The 20242-nt window shown below is 43.2% G+C and overlaps 1 protein-coding gene across 1 annotated transcript in view; it reads right to left on the bottom strand.

Moving 5' to 3' along the window:
* ARHGEF28 (Rho guanine nucleotide exchange factor 28) overlaps window positions 1–20242 on the bottom strand; it is a 175489-nt gene that overhangs the window by 111723 nt on the left and 43524 nt on the right. The window contains exons 3-4 of the mRNA XM_063127928.1: window positions 19153–19294; window positions 16456–16749 (exon numbers count right to left, since the gene is read on the bottom strand). Of these exons, the coding sequence (XP_062983998.1) occupies window positions 16456–16749; window positions 19153–19294 (436 nt within the window). The remainder of the gene's footprint in view (window positions 1–16455; window positions 16750–19152; window positions 19295–20242) is intronic.

Genomic DNA, 20242 nt, shown 5'->3' with positions numbered 1-20242 from the left:
TGAAAGCTAAAATGGAACAGTACCTAGTTGGGAGTGAATCTCACACACACACACACACACACACACACACACTACGAAAAACAAAATGGTACAGTACATAGTTTGGAATGAAACACACCAACACACACACACGGTTATAGTGCTCTTAAACAGTTGCTTGGAAATAATCCACACATGATACTTTTATTTTGACTCTCACAGCTGTGGTGCAGTACCACATAACACTGGTTCAGACTGTTAGTTTGGGATGTGGGAAACACAGGTTCAAATTCCCTGCCTGGCTATGAATCTCACTGGATGGGGCTTTGGACTCTTTCAGCCTAACCTACTTTACAAGCTCGTTGTGAGGCTAAGAATGCCACTTTCAATGTTTTGGAAAAAAAGAAAAGAATACCAATATTATCAAATAAATAAAACTGCAAGCATAAAAAGTCTAAAATAGCAGTATCCTTATGTAAAAGGTTGTTATGCTGCCCCTGACAAGCATCTGCAAGCTGTGGTGCCAAATGCAGCAGCGAGAGAGACCTTGGACCATGGCATCTACTCCACTGCTTCCTCGATTTGTTTCCAGGCTCAGTTCAAGATGCTTCGGCCTGCCTATAGACCTGATATAAAATTCCCCTCCAAAAAATGGCTGCCCATTTAGGGAATCTTTTTTCCTTGGAAAGTGAAATTTGCCACCAGATTAGCAGTGACAACACCTTCTTTTTATCTCCCCTTCCCCCACCCCAGCCACATTTTTTGTCAGCAGAACTCCTCTTTCAGCAACCAAGGGGCTGTCTAAACTCTTGGTAAGCCCAGGGGTGGTTACGCGGTGGCACGGCGTCGATAATACAATGCCACTGCAATTGCGCACCCACCCCAGGGCTTTCCACCGAAGTTACGGAGAAAAAAAGTCAGGGACTTACCTCAACTTTTTTCTCTGGAGCAAGGTGAGGGTGCGCAATTTGGCATCAAGACAGCCCCTAAGCCTCGCTCCAGAGTCACAGCAGAAGCATGGCCGGGCGGTGCCTGGTGGAAGGTGACCTGCGATTGGTCGCCTTCCACTAGGAAGAGGACGGGGATTGAAAGTCTAAATGTACATTGATGGTGCTATATAAATAAATAATAATAAATAAATAATAAAGGGAGACATCACCAACCCAGTACCATGAAGACACCCCTCAGACCACTGTTTTGTTTCCTCCGTAATGTCAACATGGCTGCTGACAATGAACTGGAGGGCATGAGGATGGCAAAGTCGGTTTAAGCATCACTTTCTCCAAACCTAGACTGATCCACATGAGACAGCTTGGGCACTTTGTAACATTTAAGTGATTTTGCCACAAGCACATAGATCAGGAAACAGCTGCACCCCAATCTACATACCTGAAGCTAAAAAAGCCATGCTGGCCACCACCATGAAGCACACCTGTAAAGTAAAGTATACTGGAAGGAGCATTGCTTCATACTGTCTACGATAAAAGAACCTTAGAGAAAAGATGTCAAGAACGGTCAATGAAAGAGCACAAGAGAGAGAAACAGTATATCCTAGGCAAACATGCAATTCTTGCCCATTCTTCATTCTTTGCACTTCCAAAGTTCCCACTCATTTCAGTGGGTGTTTGGGACCGCAATAACTCTAGGATGAGATCCTTAACTGGGCTCCATTGTATTTTTACTGCATTTGTTGAGAATGCTTCCTTTTTCCTCTTTATAAGACTTCATAATGTTCATTGTTTATAGAACAAAGAAGCTACTCATTTATTACAATAAAAATATCCATCTCAACATTAGTTGGCACTCAATGCTGCTTTCCCTAATCCCCTCCTCCCAGCCTTCATCCAAATTGTCTTGATTGTCTTGTTCTATGTGTATTGTAATCAAACACTTTGACTTGCCCGAAGACCTCATCCTGGTCGAAGACCTCATCCTGGTCGTTTTGAGCCATAAGAGATTAGCCCTGCACTTTCTTTGGCTCCTGTAGTTACAACACTGCCATACCATTTCCAGGGCTAAATTTAGGGAGGTCCAACTGGTGGTGTGCAACAATAGTGGACCATGTGTTTCTTTCCGTTTTGCCCTCTTTCTGTGTCCTTTCAGCCTTCCACTTGCAAGCATGGCCTGGGGCCCAGACAGCTGAATGGAAAGCACAGAGCCTTACACAATAGACTTGTGTCAGAGCAATGAAATTCCACTAAGGCGAGATGCTGAACTTCACCCCAAGCTCCCACATTGAAGCCCGGAACATAGCACAGGCTCGTGGAGTCCGTCTTTGTGGATTGGCAACTGAGAACAATTTCAAGATGGGGGGAACCAACAGCAAAGGTGAAAAGGGCCCCTATAAGGGAAGCATTCCATGATCAGCCCTCCCTTTAAGAAGAGTGCACAGTATCAATTTAAGCATGGCAAATGCCACAAGAACAGGCTGGTTTGAAATGGAGCCCCTGAGTTATGGAATGCCCTTCCCAGGGAGATCTACCTGGCATCTTTACTTTATACTTTAAGAGATCAGGTTAGGGCCTCCCTCTTTGAACAGGCATTTCATCTTTCATCTGCTGCTTGATTATTAACTTTACTGCTGACTCCTCAATGTTTCAAACCTAGTATTATTTTGATAATTTTATTATTGTATTTTTGTTGTTTCTCTTGTTATTATTTTGTTGTCTGGTTTTATGGTTGTAAACTGTCCCAAGTAGCTAGGGGCACAATCCTATGTTTCCAGTTCTCCCAATTATATTACAGAGCAATTCTTCAGCTAGTATAATCAAATATAGATATCAACAGTGAGACTGTACATTTGTTTTCCTCCCAATTATAGCTGGAAAATCAAATGCCACCCTGTAAAACAAGAGAAAGGTTTTGCAAATTGACCTTGCAACCATTACAATAGGCATATGCTGTGATTAACAGAAACACTGACGTCACAAGCACAATAAATGGGAAATGAAAGAGCAAATTTCACTCTGATCTACACCGACTGCTCAACTACACTCTCTCCCTGGCAATTTGCCACCGCTTTTCCAAGTATATTATTAGTAGGCTGCTCCAAAGCAAGCCAGTTAAAAGCTGCAGTCAACTAAGGTTATGTCCTGTGTACAGAATGTTTCCTATGTACTGCGAAAATATAATTTAAATAATCAAAGACCTGCTATTCCAACCAAACAGAACCCATGCTCAACATTTGTGTTATCAGAACAAATGAAGTGGCATATCTGAAAGAAACCCCTTAAAGTTAACATAACACAGATGAATTGCTTTACAACATTAGTTTCTATATTGCTTAGATTCCAGTTATGTATTCTAGAAGACCAACAAGAAACCATAGCAAACACTTGGTTTCATCTATTCATCCCAGCACTCAGGAAACCTGGAGGAAACCAACTATTGATTTACTATCTCCCCAGAGGCCTCTGACCTAGAACATTTTCCCCTGGGCCACTTTAAATCATCTAGACATACATCGTAATTTTTGTGAACCGCCCAGGGAGCTTCGGTTATTGGGCAGTATAAAAATGCAATAAATAAATAAATCGTTGCAAACTCTAAGACAGGAGTACAGTAACCCAAGTGCTGCTCTTCAACAAAGTATTTATTAAGAAACATGCACCACATTCAGAAGCATTTTAGAAAGTGGAACATCGTTAAAAGATGGGTGTTCCATCAAGACAGATTTCACTGTTAGTCATCTATCAAGTTAGCCAACAGCTAGAGGAGCAAAAATTGCCACCATAGCTGTTAGAGTTTCAATGAAAAGGTACTTCGAAGTTGGCTGAAAACTGCACTTCTGGGAAGATACTAGCTAACGTCTTTATGATAAGCACGGATCTGTCCCTACCATTACTGTTAGTGAGTCCACTGCTATTAAGCTAGAGTCTCACTGCCTTTCCTGCTGTCACTTTGCTGGTCACAAAATCATGGATTTGCACCTCAGGACTGTAAGGTGAGATAGCTGTAGTCTTTCTTTGGGTCGAAGCTAAGGGGAACTCTACCTGCCCCTCGCCACAATGCTGCATCCTTAAGAACCCAAGGAATACTTAATAAAGCTGTTGCTAGATATCTGAGATTTTGTTCAGCATTAGTTGTGCTCTATCACATTAAGTACTTCAACTATCTCTACAGGTACCATAAGCACAGTTTATGGTGTAAAGTCGGCATTGCACTATAATACAGCCATTGGATGGCGCTGTTTCATTGAGCATTATGGAGCATTGCTGAAATGGGAAGTTTTCAATTACACATCACATGGTCGCCCTTGGTCATCGTCTACATTTTTCCTTAATGTAAAGATGCTCTATATCACTGCCCATAACTGGGCAGTAGCAGGATACACTCTTGACCATTTACATTGCACTACATTGCACATTGCACTACCACTGGCTGTATCACCAAGGATGCAATCCTATGCATGTTTAGACAGGAAAAAGTCCTACAGCTCCCAGAATTGCTGGCTGGGGAACATTGGGAGTTATAGGATGTTTTTCTTTATGCATAGGATTGTGTCCTAAATGGTTCATAATCATGTCCTCTGATAGCAGAACACTTTCAGCCTTCCACTTTCCAGCCAACTTTAAAGTACGTTTTCAGAAAACTGTCAGACTATCAGTAGCAAGACAACACTGAAATCTGAGGCTATAGGGGGAAATGAAAATACTAAACCAAATAAAAGAGGGGGGGGAACCTAAACAGCATTTGTTCTAAGCAAATGCATGGTTAAAACAAATGGGGCCAGAGCTTACTTTAAAGTAGGGGAAGCAAAATTCGTTTGGGAACAATGGAAGATTTCCAGTTTTAAAGAACTGTTTTTCCTCAAACTGTTTCTTATGAAAATCAGCCATCCAGCTCTTATTATAGAGGTCTGGAGATGCTGCAAGGAAGTGGGTAGCCAGGCAAGGATTTAGTAGCTAGACCTTGTTTTGCATGATTTCTTGAGCCTGTAGCCAAAATATACAGTTCGTGTGATAATATCAAGCTAAAACCAGTCTGTTTAACCTATTACATAAGTCTTCTTTTATTCTTTCTTGCACCTGAATCCTTTCCCCTGGCTGACATAATTAAAAACAAAACAAATATTTCTCCTGACAGAAATGACTAAGATTTCCCTGGATGATGTAGCTCATTCATTTCCAGGAAGGAAGCTAAAACCTCTAGATGTGTCTTGGAGGGAAGACAAGATGTCCCAGCAGGCTGACAGCTTCCAGTTGCTCCAGGCTTAATCTTTCTTTGAGCTACTAATGTGTTGACAAGCTTTCATATCCAATAACACATTATTAATGTGAACCCCCTAATCCTGCAGACACTTACCTAACTTTAGCAACTGCATGAAGCCGGTGACTGATTCACACAACCACGCTGTTTGCCGTTGACTGCCTTTCTGGCTTGTTTACAGCAAACCAGTTGTCTGAATGGTTTCCCCATGGCGCAAGCCACAACTCTACATGCTAGTACTCAACCCTTGTTTTGAATGGTTTGCAATGGTGTTACACACGGCATTTAGGAGGGAGTCCATATGAAAAGGAGGACAGGGCTTCTGTATCTTTAACAGTTAAATCAAAAAGGGAATTTCAGCAGGTGTTATTTGTATGCATGGAGCCCCTGGTGAAATTCCCTCTTCATCACAACAGTGAAAGCTGCAGGAGCCCTGCCCTCTTTTGTATCTGGTCACGCTAGGCAGGGTTCCTGCAGCTTTCACTGTTGTGATGAAGAGGGAATTCCACCAGGGTCTGCATGCATAAAAATGACACCTGCTGAAATTCCCTTTTCAATACAACTGTTAAAGATACAGAAGCCCTGTCCTTTTCATATGGTCACTCTACATTTAGAAAGTTAGTGGATGGTTTAGGATGACACATTTGCCAAGAGCAATGAGGAAATTCACCCAACTACAAGCAACATAACTTAGCATGATGGGAGTCTGAATTAATGCTAACCATCCAAAGCAAAGAATACATGATCTAAACTCCTCCTCACTGGACTGTCCACTCCTTTGAGCCAACTCAGATTCTTCATCACAGTTTCTGAATGACTGGAAGTAATGCTGACTAGTACACATGTGAATTTATTCCAAAATAATATCATTCGAGCAGCCAGTAATTAAAGCTAAAGAAAACATGTCAACAGTGTGGACCCATTAATTTAGTACTAACCTGTGATGAACAGCTAGAACAGCATTCCCTCAACCTGGTGGCCTCCAGATGTTTGTTTGTTTTTTACTTCAGCTCCCAGCATTCCTGAACATTGGCCATGATGGCTGGGGCTAGTAGGAGTTGAAGTCCAAAACAACTGGAGGGCACCAGGTTGGGAAAGGCTGAACTAGTTGGCACTCAGTTATCCTAGCAAGGAACGCAGGCAGATGGCCTTCACCAAGCTTCCTCCCTTAAACATCTAAAGCTGGACAGCATAATGTGAGGCCCCTGAGCCATTGCATAGTATAATGGCCATGTAGGTAGTCCTCAAGATGCTCAATAAACCTTGCAGCTCAGCACAAAAACAAAAGGTTTATCCAGCATCTGGCAGACTTCAATACATGACTGGTATAACACATACAGCCGGGGCGGGCAATATGTGGCCATCCAGATGTTTTGGCCTACAACTCTCATCAGTCCTAACCAGTATAGCGAAGGGTGAGTGATCATGTAGGTCAAAACACCTAGAGGGGGATAAGTTATCCATTCCTGCCATACAGTTTTGAAGCCACCGTTGTGCCCAACTGTTCCGAAACTACTGCTATATTTTAACACCAAAGAGACTTTTGCTGACCTACATGGCTTGGTTGGGACACTACCAGAGAAATCCAGAGCAAGTATATTTTAAGAGTCAAACACCAAATGACTAGCTCTAGCAACTAGCTCAGACTTCCACAACCTGGTGCTATACAGATGTATTAGACTACAGTTCCTATAATCCCCCATTGCCCCAGGTTGGGCAAGGGTGGGTTGGAATCTAGGGGAGGGGCCATAGCCCAGTGTGATAGAGCACCTGCTTGGCATGGAGAAGTTCCAAAGTTCAATCCCCAGCTTCTCCAGGTAGGGCAAGGAAAGAATCCTTCCTGAAACCCTGGAGAGCCTCTGGCAGTGAGTGTCAACAATACTGGGCTAGATGGACCAATGGTCTGATTCAGTATAAGGCAGTTTCCTATGTTCCTTTGATTCCATGTGCACATGAAGTTACTTGCAGTTAACAACATTAGATACTTTTCCTGCCACACTGAAAGAGACGGGTGGCATAAAGCCAGCTGAGTCCCCACCACCTCCTCATCGCATGCCCCACCTCCTTTCCCCAGTGCAGGAAGGTAACAAAGCATACAAAAATGGGGTAGAGCTGACCTAGTTCCCATTGATCCCCATCAGTTGGAGTGATAGGGGCTAGCCCAGCTCGGCTTTGCTGCACGCAGGGCTTCCCCAATGGGAAGATCTACATGGCACTTGGGCCAAGGAGCAAATGATGTCAAGTGGGTGAGGCCACACTCACTGACGTCAGGCTGTGCCCATGTCCACCTGATGTCATAGGCCTATGGAGGGCTCAAGGGGGTGGGGGTCATCCGTCTCCCCCATCTGGTTCTGCACCCCTGGGCTGGAGTATGCTGGGAGTCCAATACATCTGAAGGAAAGTTACATTTGGATATGACATTTAATGCAGAAAGAGGAACCGATCCTGGAAAATAATTCACCATCAGCCTGCTGTAAAAAGAAATCACTACGACACATTTATAAAAGCAAACAGGAAGTCAATTCAATTTCTGGAACAAAGTTAAATAAGATGCAGTATTTCCTACCTATATCCTTAGTTAGAGTTTATAATTAATTTTAGCATACATTAAAGCTCACAAAAATCAAATTTTGTAATATTATAAAATTCTTATTATTCATTATTCCTCATTTGAGGATGGAGGAAACAGTAAATATCCATATTTAATTAAAAAGCAATTGCAGTCACCCAAGTAATCTTAATATGGAGGCATGTGATTCATCAACCTAGCCCAGAAGAACTAGTTCACAACACTTACTGGAGAATAAAGATTCTTATTAGTTGTATTTCAAAGTTCACTGAAGAAGACCCTAATTATTCTCTTACTGCAATGTCTGCACAGAGTTTGCATAGAGCTTGTTTGGGTGGTCAAAGGCCTATTACATCCTGGCGCATGAGAAGACTGGTTTTAACTCGATGTTATCACTTGAACTGTATATTTTGGCTACAGGCTCAAGAAATAATGCAATTTATCCCAAAATAACATCATTTGAGCAACCAGTAATTAAAGCTAAAGAAAATATGTCAACAGCCACTTGCTAGTCAGTTGTGACCACTTGGCACATAGAATTGCTCATATCCATACTAACTTGGCTTCTACAGTTCAGAGATAGGGAACCCATGGCCTACAGGTCAAATTTGGCCTTCTAGGCCAGCCCAACCGGCTCGCAGGGCCTCAGGCAAGGTGCCTTCCCCACACCAAAGCCTTGCTTCCTCAGAGAACAGAGGGAGCAGTAGAGCAACAGAGCATGGGGAAAGTGATGACACAACGAAGCCGTCTGAGCCCCCTTTGCAGTTCCATCAGCTTACCTTGCCTTGTGGGGAGAAGGCCAGGGAACACTGAGGCACCTCAGTGGACTTTGCTGTCTATGCAGGGTTTGCCTAGGCAGGGAAAGACCAGGCAGAGCAAAGCTGGGTCGCTGACCAAGAGGTGCCATCTGGACCCTGACATCATCCAGCCCATGGAGGATTGGCCCCCTGTTAGGACCAACTTCCCGACACACTCTGGCAACCCAACACAGAAACAAATAACAGCAAAACTCTTTATTGCAGAAGTCCAGGTTACATAGATCAACTTTCCAGAGCTAACAGCAATGTTTACGAGGTTTATAGAAAGCAATACATCTATTAGACTAGGCACAGACTATTCGTGCGCTGCTTTGTTCCCCACACAAAGTCAAAGTCAGTGTTTTAACGATACAGGATTCAAAGCAGAGAAGAATTCACAATCTGTCCGGGTAAGAAAGTATTCCAGGCAATTAAGATGTTCCCAGTAAAGGCTCTTTGGTCTCTCACAAGCACCATGTCTAAGAGGGGGTCTCTGTTTTGCCCTCTTTAGCTGATGCCTTAAACTGAGAAACACCCCTTTCCCTGAAGAATCTACCTCCTGCTTAGTTGTCACAATCTCAGGCTGAAAACCGTTCAAGGCCAAATCTTGCAGCTGCGGCTGATAAGGGGTATCATCCTCAATCAGCCTGCAACCAGAGCTGAGTGGAGTTCCCAGTCCCTGAGTTTCCCACAACTGGACTGGGTTCTAAACCATCCTGCTCTAACTTTGAATCAGATTCTTTCTCTTAAGCCGTAGGGCCTATCTGCTCCTGGCCTAGGCCAGAGACCTCCAGACCCAAAGTGGTTCCCCACCTCTGCTATTGTTGGTACAGATCCAGTAACTTTGGCCTTTGCTTGTCCAGTTATAAAGGATACTTTTCAATTTGTACTGCAATTGTGGACAGGATCCAGGACGAGGTGAGGCCTACCATGTGTGCTTGACCCTTGTCCTTCCTGGTACCAGTATTTTGCTTTATTTTCCCCACTTTAGGCTTGCAGGGCGATTACCTGACCTCTGCTTTGAAGAGTCCCAAACACTCAGAAGCAAAACTCATCCAAAATGTCTTTGAATGAAAAACATGCCAGGCTTGTTTTGCAAAGGTGCCAATGATAACTCCAAGTCAATCAAAGCATGTTCCAACCCTTTTTCTCCCTTTGACAGTCCTGCAACTCCCCATACAGAAAGTTCAGAACCTATCACACACATACACAAACCCCGGTGCATCACAGAAAGGGGAGAGAACAACTTTGCTGTGGGTGGTGAGAGGATAGGGAAGATTGCGCTGGTCTCCCCCAGTCCCTTTTAGTACATCTTATAGGCTCTATATGATGGAAAGGGCACAGCCTCCAGCAAATGAAGGAAATCAAAGAGGCAGACAAAAGGCTTTCCAAATAGGGAGGCGTTGCACAAGCCGGCTGCTTTGATGGTGTTTGGCGCTTTTGATTAAGACTAACAGAAGCCAAGAACACTCCTGTGGTGGCATGCCACTGCAGGGCAGGGCTTGGCTCATCATTATCATCATCTAGATTTTTGCCTTGAGTTGGGCAGCGCCTGCTGAAACAAAACTGGCAAGCCACTTACCCAGACTTTCCTTGAGACTGTGGTCAGTTTCACCTCACCACAAGATTACAGAGCACAGGAGCACACTGATTTACAAACCAATTCAAAAGTGAAAGAAAGGGTTGTTTGGTGGCATGGCAATGGAGGAAGAGAGAGCTGGGTTATTCATTACTAGTCACATCACACCCAATAAAGATTTTGTGACACCCATGTAACTATGCTCCATAAAGTGATCAGGGCCAGATATACATACAAGCTAAAAAAGCTACAGCGTAGGTCCACACATTACAAGGGGGCTCCCATTAGAAAGAAAGAGGGGGGGAAACGTTTACAACATTGCCACCGAGCAACCATAAACATCTTACAAAATGAAGACCACTTCAGAAGGGGGAATAGTGTTATGTGGTTGGGGTCAGTCTAAACTATCTCCAGGGATACCTTACTCAGTGCCTCTGATAGCAAAGAGACTGAGGATTTCCATCAACTCTGTTACTCTTGAAATTACACGACTGTCAAATTCCGTTTAATGTACAGCCTGTATTTTGTATTTAAATTTTTTATTATTTGTTGAAGGGGGAAGGGCCTCACTCATGTTATAGCTTAGGGCTACAACAAGTTTAAATCCAGCCCTGACAGTGATCTCAATAAAACTGAATGTTTTATTTAGGAAGAAATTTCACATCTTTCTTGGGCCTTTGCTAGACCAGGCTATGTCCCGGGGTAATACCCGGGATCATCCCTGTGCATCCAGATGACGCACAGGGGATCCTGAGCTCAAGCAGGGATCAACCCCGCTTGGCCCCGGGATATAGCCTACCCCTTTGGGCCCGCTTTTTCCCCCGGTCTTGGGCTGAGCCTGAGACCACGAGTGTGTGGCCCGTTTTTGCGGCTTTTCCCGGCTCCGCACAAGAAAAGCTGCGGAGCCGGGAGCTGCGCACAGGCTGCAGCGCTCCCCAGGAGCACTGCGCCCATCAGGGACAGGGTGGGGGGAGCAGGGAAACCCATTTTTTTTTTAAAAAAACCCAACCCTTACCTTGGCGCACGAGTGTTCATGCACTTCGTTCCTTTAAAAAAAATGGCGGATGCAACGGGTCTCTCCTTGAGCTCATCGCGCCTGACGTGTAGACTAGGATGGACATCCCGTGATACTTGCATCATGGGGTCTCCCCTCATCCAGCGCAGATTTAATGGTAGGTTTAGCAAAGGCCTTGGTCTGGAATCAGACCTGACTTCCATTACAAAAGGTGCAGGCCAGCATCAAAAAACTCCTATAAGCATCCAAGGAAGCTAGGTGGGTGGCTTCAAGAGACAGGGCCTTCTCAGATGCGGCACCCCATCTATGGAATAAACTCCCCAAGGAGGCTTTTCAGTGCCATGCAAAAACCTTTCTTTTCTCCCAGGCATTTTAGAGACCTAGTTCCAGGTTGTTTTGTTGATGTTTTATTGACTGTTTTACTGATTCCTGTGCTGTTTAACAGATTCCTGTGCTGTTTTATTGTTTATGGCTGCCAGCACATGCCACGACCAACCAGGGGTTAAAGAAGTCACAGTGCCTGCACTCTTTAACTCCACCTACAATAATTCTACTTCCTCTGAAGCAAGATGATGATGATGATGATGATGATGATGATGATGATGATAATAATAATAATAATAATAATAATAATAATCCCAGCTTTATTTACATATGTATAGGCCTTTATTTATATTCTATGCCTAATATGATTCAATGCAAAACTTACCAAATAGGGCTAAAACAACCAGTTACAGATCCTTAGGGCTGGTATTGTACTAAATAAGCTGTTACTTAGCCAAAATTCCTGTATTGCAGCATTCTTTTGATTGTTTAAAGACAATGGATTCCTCCTTTTGTATATGTAATAACAATTTTTGAATAAAAAGACTTCATCTGCTAGGAATCAAGGTGGAGATATTTTATTACCATCATCTTTGCTTTGTTTGAAGGATCAAAGTTTTCGTCTGTTGTTGACAAGTATTATTCATAAACTGAACTAAATCCATTAAGGAAACAAAGCTTAATGGATGGGAGGTTTAAAAAAAGAAGAAAAAAGAAAGAAAGAGAGAGACTAAAGTATAGGGGGGGAATTATTAAAGCTTTGTGAAGCTCCTGGCACAAACTGAATTTCCTTATCTGGACGCTAATTTTCACAATATAAAACAACAGCAGTTTATAATTTTCCATTTCATTTCTGAAGACCAATTCATTCTTCAGTAATGCTGGCATGGAGAGCAACTACGTCATTTGCCTAACCCAAGTGGTTTGTCTTTACAAAAAAGTTACCAGAGAATGTGGTATCCAATGCTGCTATGGTAACATATTAATGAAGTTATTACCATTTTTAACAGAAATTGATACTTTACAAATGTTTACCAATCGTCAGCCGACAATGTTTCTAAACTTAGTTCAAGATGATTGCTCATTGGTTTTTGATAGCTGGAAGATATTTCTGTAATATTGATAGCTGGTGGCTACTAATCGTGATACACTCCACATGCCCAGTTTGGGGCTACAGAGAACACAATTTGGATTAGGAGTGCAGCCAGCAAGGGTGGGGGTGGGGATTGTTTTGCAACCTGGTGGCAAAAGCCACCTTGGGGGATCTATTATTATATTTATTTATTTATTTATTTATTAAGCACCATCAGTGTACATGGTGCTGTACAGAGTAAAACAATAAAATAGCAAAACCCTGCCGCATAGGCTTACATTCTAATAAAATCATAATAAAACAATAAGAAGGGGAAGAGAATGCACCAAACAGGCACTGGGTAGAGTAAAACTAACAGTATAAAAGTCAGATCAAAATCAAGTTTTAAAAGCTTTAGAAAAAAGAAATGTTTTTAGCTGAGCTTTAAAAACTGCGATTGAACTTGTAGTTCGCAAATGTTCTGGAAGAGTGTTCCAGGCGTAAGGGGCAGCGGAAGAAAATGGACGAAGGCGAGCAAGGGAAGTAGAGACCCTTGGGCAGGTAAGAAACATGGCATCAGAGGAGTGAAGAGCACGAGCGGGGCAATAGTGTGAGATGAGAGAGGAAAGTTAGGGAGGAGCTTGACTCTGAAAAGCTTTGTAGGTCAACAGGAGAAGTTTATATTGGATTCTGAGGTGAATTGGAAGCCAATGAAGAGATTTCAGAAGTGGAGTAACATGGTCAGAGAGGCGAGCCAAGAAGATGATCTTAGCAGCAGAGTGGTGAACAGAAACCAATGAACTGATGTGAGAAGAAGGAAGGCCAGTGAGAAGAAGGTTGCAGTGGTCCAACCGAGAAATAACCAATGCATGAACAAGAGTCTTGGCAGAAGAGACAGACAAAAATGATCGAATCCTGGCAATATTATACAGGAAAAAATGACAGGATTTAGCTACTGCCTCAATATGAGGAATAAAGGAGAGCAAGGAATCAAATATAAAGCCAAGACTACGAGCTTCCTTGACTGGAGTAAGTGTAACATCATTGACAGTAAGAGAGAATGAGAGATGAGGAGAAGATTTAGGAGGAAAAACAAGCAATTCTGTCTTTGCCATATTAAGTTTCAAACAACGATGAAGCAACCAAGCTGAGATATGCCGACATGCCGAGATACGACATGCCGAGATACGATCATGAACATCAGGAGAAAGTTCCAGAGATGAAAGATATAATTGTGTATCATCGGCATACAGATGATATTGGAGACCATGAGATTGAATAAGATTACCCAAGGGCAACATGTATAAAGAAAACAACAACGAGCCAAGCACCGAGCCTTGCGGAACCCCTACTGAAAGGGGAAAAGAAGAAGACGAGCTACCATTAGCCAACACGTTGAAAGAGCTGTTGGATCCTGGACTGGATCTGGTTTTACTTTTCCCACTGTTTTACAAGTGCCTGGAGGCACGAAGAAAAATGAAGCAATCAGCAAAAAAGTGTTTTTCCAAATGCCAAGGTTACAGCTGGACAGTTATTGGATTATTGGCATGAGATGCTTTGCAATTAATCAATTAGTGATTCCATGATTATACAGATTTACCCTATATAAGTAGCTGTGTTTTGTATGCTTTTCATCCTCCCATCCTGCACCCATCTTTGTTCCACTCATCTGTAATGCTGCTATAAATTATTATGATCATCTGTGAGTATGTTGCTGTAACTAAACCTCTGTGCAAGTAAAGACTTTGTTTTTAATTTAAACAAAGATTCTTTGAGCCTTTTTGAGTCTTTGCTGTGTTCTGGCTGAGAGATGTTGCTGTGTTCTGGCTGAGAGAACAAAATCCAAACAGTGTCCAAGGGAATGTGTGGATGCATCAGACCAAAGCTTAAGATCATAAGAGGAAGATAATGAGTGAAATCGTAGAGCTGCAGCGTCTTGAGGGTCATCCACATGAATATTGAAATCACCCAAGATAAGGGTAGGACAGTTATCAGAGAGGAAAAAGGACAGCCAAGAATCAAAATCAGAGATAAATTTTGAGGACGAGCCTGGAGGGCGGTACAGAACTGCAATCCGCAGCCGCAATGGAGTGAAAAGCCTCACCACATGTACCTCAAAGGAGGAAAAACAATGTGATGGTGGAATGGAAAGAGGCTGGAACTGGCACAAACTAGATAATAAAAGACCCACACCACCACCACGACCCTCTGGGCGACTAGTATGAGAAAAAGAGAGTCCTCCAAGAGAGAGGGCAGCAAAGATGGCAGTATCATGGGCAGGAAGCCAGGTTTCAGTAAGAGCAAGGAGGTGAAGAGACCTAGAGATAAACAAGTTGTGAATGACAGGGGCCTTAGAAGCAAGAGATTGACAGTTCCATAAGGAACACGAAAAAGGCAGCTGAGAAGAGGGGAGACACCGAATAGGAACTAAGTTAGGAGAAACGAAATGGGAATGAGCCATAAGGAATGGATATGAGGAGAAAAGAATTGAGAGAAGAAAATGAGGAGAGAGAAATAGCAAGAAGCCAGAGAAATAAAACAAGCGAAGAACAGCATTAACCAGAGCAATCCCGGCCACAACCAGTAGCAAGTGGTCGCAAAACAAGAACAAGAAGGCAGGCACAGAAAAAATCAAACAAGTAGGATATATAAAAGCAGTCACAGCGCTGAATAATAACTAAACACTGTAGATCTAGGCACTTACTGTTTTACTTTTAGGTAGCTTTACAGACTCATAGTCTGAATTGATGTTTTTCTATGTTCCCATACTTGGCTTGTATGTTTGTAAATTAAGAGTTATCACAAAAAAAGCTGCACATTTCCAATTATCTGTCCTCCTCAGGAAACAGAACCTGTAGTGCAGGGCAACCTGGGCTCCTGGGGATGGAGTCTCCAATGTAGTGCCTGTGGTCACCAACATGCCCACCGAACACTTCTCTTGGTGCCTGCCAGGATCCCTGCCTCTCCTGATTTTTATTTTATTTCTTTTTAAGATTTTTTTTTAATTAAAAAAAATAACTGGAAGGCTAGGTTGGTGCAAAGCAGAGCGCTACCCTCTTGCACCATCCTTATTTAGGTTCAAAAGAGCTGTTTTGGGGTTTGTAGCTCAAACCCCACTTCAACTTTGTACTTGGGTTGTTGGGCAAATTACGATTCTTTTACTTTCACCAGTTCTGAGAAACGAGTAGTCTGCAACCAGTCATGCCTACCATGGCAGCCACTTTATGCATGGGCAAGGTGCCCATGGCAGCCATTTTGTGAGAACGCCCATGACACTCTCAAAATTCCAAATGTGCCCACTGACTCAAAAAGATTGGGGACCTCTAACTAATTTATAAATCCTCTGTAAACAATCAATTCAGACCTCTGGCAAGGGAAATCTGTCCATCCCTTGGAAGGCAGTAGGAGGAACAGGGAGGGTGGGAGGTGGAAGGAAGTGAAAGATAGGAAAGGGGCGGTGTACACACCCAACACTGGCTTCAGCCCCGCCCACTACCAGCATGCAGATTACCTCCAAGGGAATGCAGCCTTCAACAGAAAAAAATGTTCCTCACCCATGATGCAGTGCTGCCCCTGAACTCTTACTGAACTTCCCCCCCCCATTTATACACTCAATGCAGTAACAGACAGTTCACATGATCAAGGAGCCCACCATGGTTTATTTAAGCCACAGTGAGCTGTGGCATGTGCATGTGGCCATTTTGAATATTCAAGGCTTGTTAACCACGCCACAATCCTCGTCGGGTTCAGATGACACAACAACCAGTCATGGTTTGAATATTCAGAAGTCGCCTGGCACACGCCAGCATTTACCACAACCCACCGTGGCTTAAATAAGTGTGAATCCAGTCTTAGAATCTGACATGTATTACAGAGAAATATGTACAGTCTGGGTAAAAGAGAAGCACTTACCATCTTCTGAACTATTCCCCACGATATTCCAAGCAGGTGGAATCTCTTCATGGGCCATAGCTAGCATGACATCATGATCTACTGACTGAACATCGTCCACCGTTAAACCAAACCTCCTGAGAAGTGTGTGGTGACCAGAGGGAGTGAGGCAATCCACTTGGCTCACTAGATACCATGCTAACTCACAGGCCGTGTCCTGCTTATAAGTTACAGATGAGACGCCCAGAGTCACAGGTACACCCTCCTTTGTGTACATGACCACAGCGACAGAAACAACTTCTTGTTCTCCGTGAGCTGAAAAAATGTGAGAAAGATTTATACACTCCATGATAATATGCCTCCAGGTGAAAAAATATATACATATTCCCATCTTTCTTCAAGAATGGAAAAGTTGGACTGAATATGAGTCAGCTGCATTAGCTTGAATGTCTGCATCATTAAGTTAGATGCAGTGGAGAACAGGCTGATTAGATTCTTCAGTAGTCATGAACTGGGCCTTCATGCTCTCCATGGCACCGTTTTCCTCCCAATGAAGCAGCATTAAATTGTTAATATAACCAGTGGAGACCAGTGGCTCTGATGTCACTGACTGGTTTAAGTCAGAATACAGTCAGAACGCTAAAGGGCCCATCCAATGTTGGATAGCTCCTTTAAAGTTGTGACTGGTTTTGACTGAATCCTGGAGCAGATTCATTGCCCCACTGACACTGGAGCCACCAGCCTCTACTGAATATAACTAAACTTTGCAAATACAGATCATTCACAAGCTATGGCTTGCATTATGTAAAACAAGTAAAGAACAAAGCAATTTCAGTTACATTCACGTAGATCTTTTCTCCTTCAATGTGGGCTTAGTCATGACAATGTGTACTAAACCAAGCGCAAAAATATTTTGAGCGCAAAGATTAAAAGTGACCATATTTTAAAATTTTATTTTCAGAGATTATACACATGAAAGGGGGGGTGTTGGGGGTGGAGGGATAATCAATAAACCACAGGAATACAGAGATGCATTATCTAGAGTTGCCCCATCAGAGAGGAGGCTGTCGTTAGTATAAACAAAAAAGAGCTTCTCTCTATTTGCTCACCCATGTGGCAGCAACTATGGTAGCGCAAGCCATGTTGCTCTAGGCAATGTAGGATTGACCAGGTTCTGAGGCCACGCCACAGCTTATCGTGGGTTATTTAACCTACAATGAGCCGTGGCCCCTGCGGGCACCATGTTGCACATACAACCCCCCCATACTTGGGGGTTGCTGTGTCATGTGAACTGGGTGAGCATGGGTTATGCCCACACAAACCATGGTTTATGCAAAACCCTTACAAACCATGGCTTAATGTGAGGGTTATTTAATCCTCACATCACCCATGCTCTCCAGGTTAGCACGACAACCCCTGAGCAGGGATTGCATATTCAAAATGGCAGCCGCATGCAACCTGCACACACTGCAGTTTCACTGTGGATTAAATATGTTGTGTGAATAGCCACACTGTCTAGCTACAGAGGCACTGCCAGGTTTTGGGGAGGGTGCGGGGAGGACTTGGCCAGCGGGATCACAAATAGAATGAGGAAGAAGGTTCTGCAGACATTCAGAGAAACCTCATTCCTTTTCAAAACTGTAATCATACAGATATCAGGACTTCAACATCAAGTCAGCCTTTCTATCCCCATCTGCTTTTCATAACAACTTGCCTAATGAAGAGATCTGGAGATGTCAAAAGCTTGCACATTTTAAAACATTTTTATTAAGTTTTAATCACACATTTTCAATGTAATTAATATGTATTGTTGAATTTTTGGTTGGCTCAATAAAGGTATGACACTAATTTGGATTTTGGAATAATAATCAGAGATGTTAATCCCAGGATAGTGGGAATCCTCACTCCCAAAACCATGTGTATGCTGTGCATGCTCAGTGCCATGATAGAAAAAAACCCAGTGTGGGGTATGGCATAATTTCAGAAATGTAGAAACTGTTATTTCAGAATTAAAACAGAAACTTTTATTTCCTAACTAATGAAATTCATTGGATATGGAACAGGACCATGGTACGTGTGTAGAATCCCACCCACCCATGTTCTAATGGCCCTGGAAAAATGATATGGGGGCTCTGGACAGGGACGATATAAGCAATGTGTTGCCTTAAATGCCCCCTGTGGCAACGTTGCTTTGATGCCTTAGCCAATATGCCTCACACTGAGAGCCAGTTGAGTAGAGTGAGCAGAGTGCCCTACAAGGACTGCAGAAACTTGGGTTGAAAGGCTCCTCGTTCACTAAGCTCACAGAGTGGCCTGAGGCAAGTCACCATCACTCAGGCCAGAGAGTGTGCCTCAAGTGGATCAGCCATAACACGTGCTTCTCTGGCAGATCCCTCCCTGCCTTTGGACTTCCACTGTGATGAGAACCATTGAAATATCAGACTTCATCAACCACCTCTTGCAATAATAACAATGCTATAGTGGGAAGTCAACCCGACAATGGGCCTGTTCGGACAGCGCACTAAGCCACAGTTAGGCCGCTAACCCTTTTGCAGCAAATGGGTTAGTGAGCATGTTTAAACTGTAGTTATGTAGCCACTATGGTTAGGAATGGTTCACACAACACACTAAGCCATAATGTTTAGCTCAAAATGCTTCACCACTGTGGCTTATCGTGTCATCTGAACGGGGTCAATGTAGTGCAACTACAACACTCACCTGGAACGATAGATTCAAGGGTGTTATCAGTAACATGCTTAGCAAAAACCACATGCCTCTGGGTCGAGCCACTGTAAACAAAGTAAAATTCAGCATCCCCTTGGAGAACGTTGTCAAATTTTCCATATATTGTGATCTGTCCCTGGAAAATGAACATAACATTGTTGAGCTATAGTTTGCTTTTCTTTCAATGCAATATCTTTAAGGAGAATTACTTATAACTACAAAGAAGAGGCAACATGTAAAGGGGGGGGGCAATATATATTGTATATGATCCAAACTGCCCCATTGATTTCAGTAGAAAAGTTAAGCACGTTCTAAAAAAAAATTCCTACTGAAATCAATGGAAGTTGAAAGCATTTAACACTGGATTGTGTCAATGATGTACAAATAAATTCAATTAGGTTTAAACTAAATCCTCTCACTGCAGAATTTAAGAATATTAACCACATATAAATAACTTGGCAAAATAATAAATCAATTCAACTAGTATAATCAATTATGAGCCTTTTATATTTTAATACTTTTATATAACCAAGGGCTCATTTATATCTATCTATGAGCCTTCTGGGAGGGTAGGGAGGATCCTGGGCTTTACAGCTTCCAGGATCATCCCCCTGTGTCCCAGAAATCAAGAGGGACATTGCGGGTGCCATTTCCCCACCCCCACCCTCGGAAACGGAGCACAATTGGGCTCCACTGCAAGTTAAAAAAAACCCAAACCACACTTTGAAACTGACACACACCCCGATGGGCACGGACTGCCACCGCGCAGCTCCGTGCCCATTTCCTGGGCCCGGCTACACGCGAGGAAGAAAGGACAACCCATGACCATGCACCACACCAGCTGCAGTCCTCAGGGGTGTCCTGGGACTGCATAAAAACCAGGAAATCTACAGTCCCAGTTATCCCAGGGAAAGTATCTGGTTGTCCCTGCTTGACCCTGGGATCCCCTGTGCATCATTTGGATGCCCAGGGACGACCTAGAGATGACCCCGGAATACATGCATGGTATAGACATGGCCCGTACATATTAGTGTAAAGCCCAGGTCACAATGGGTGCTAGTAATTTGAGAGCAAAACATACTGC

The sequence above is a fragment of the Elgaria multicarinata genome, chromosome 6 (genome assembly GCF_023053635.1).
Source record: "Elgaria multicarinata webbii isolate HBS135686 ecotype San Diego chromosome 6, rElgMul1.1.pri, whole genome shotgun sequence".
Classification (NCBI taxonomy): domain Eukaryota; kingdom Metazoa; phylum Chordata; class Lepidosauria; order Squamata; family Anguidae; genus Elgaria; species Elgaria multicarinata.
Note: the sequence above shows the minus strand (reverse complement) of the source record. Positions and strands in the feature narration are given on the sequence as shown.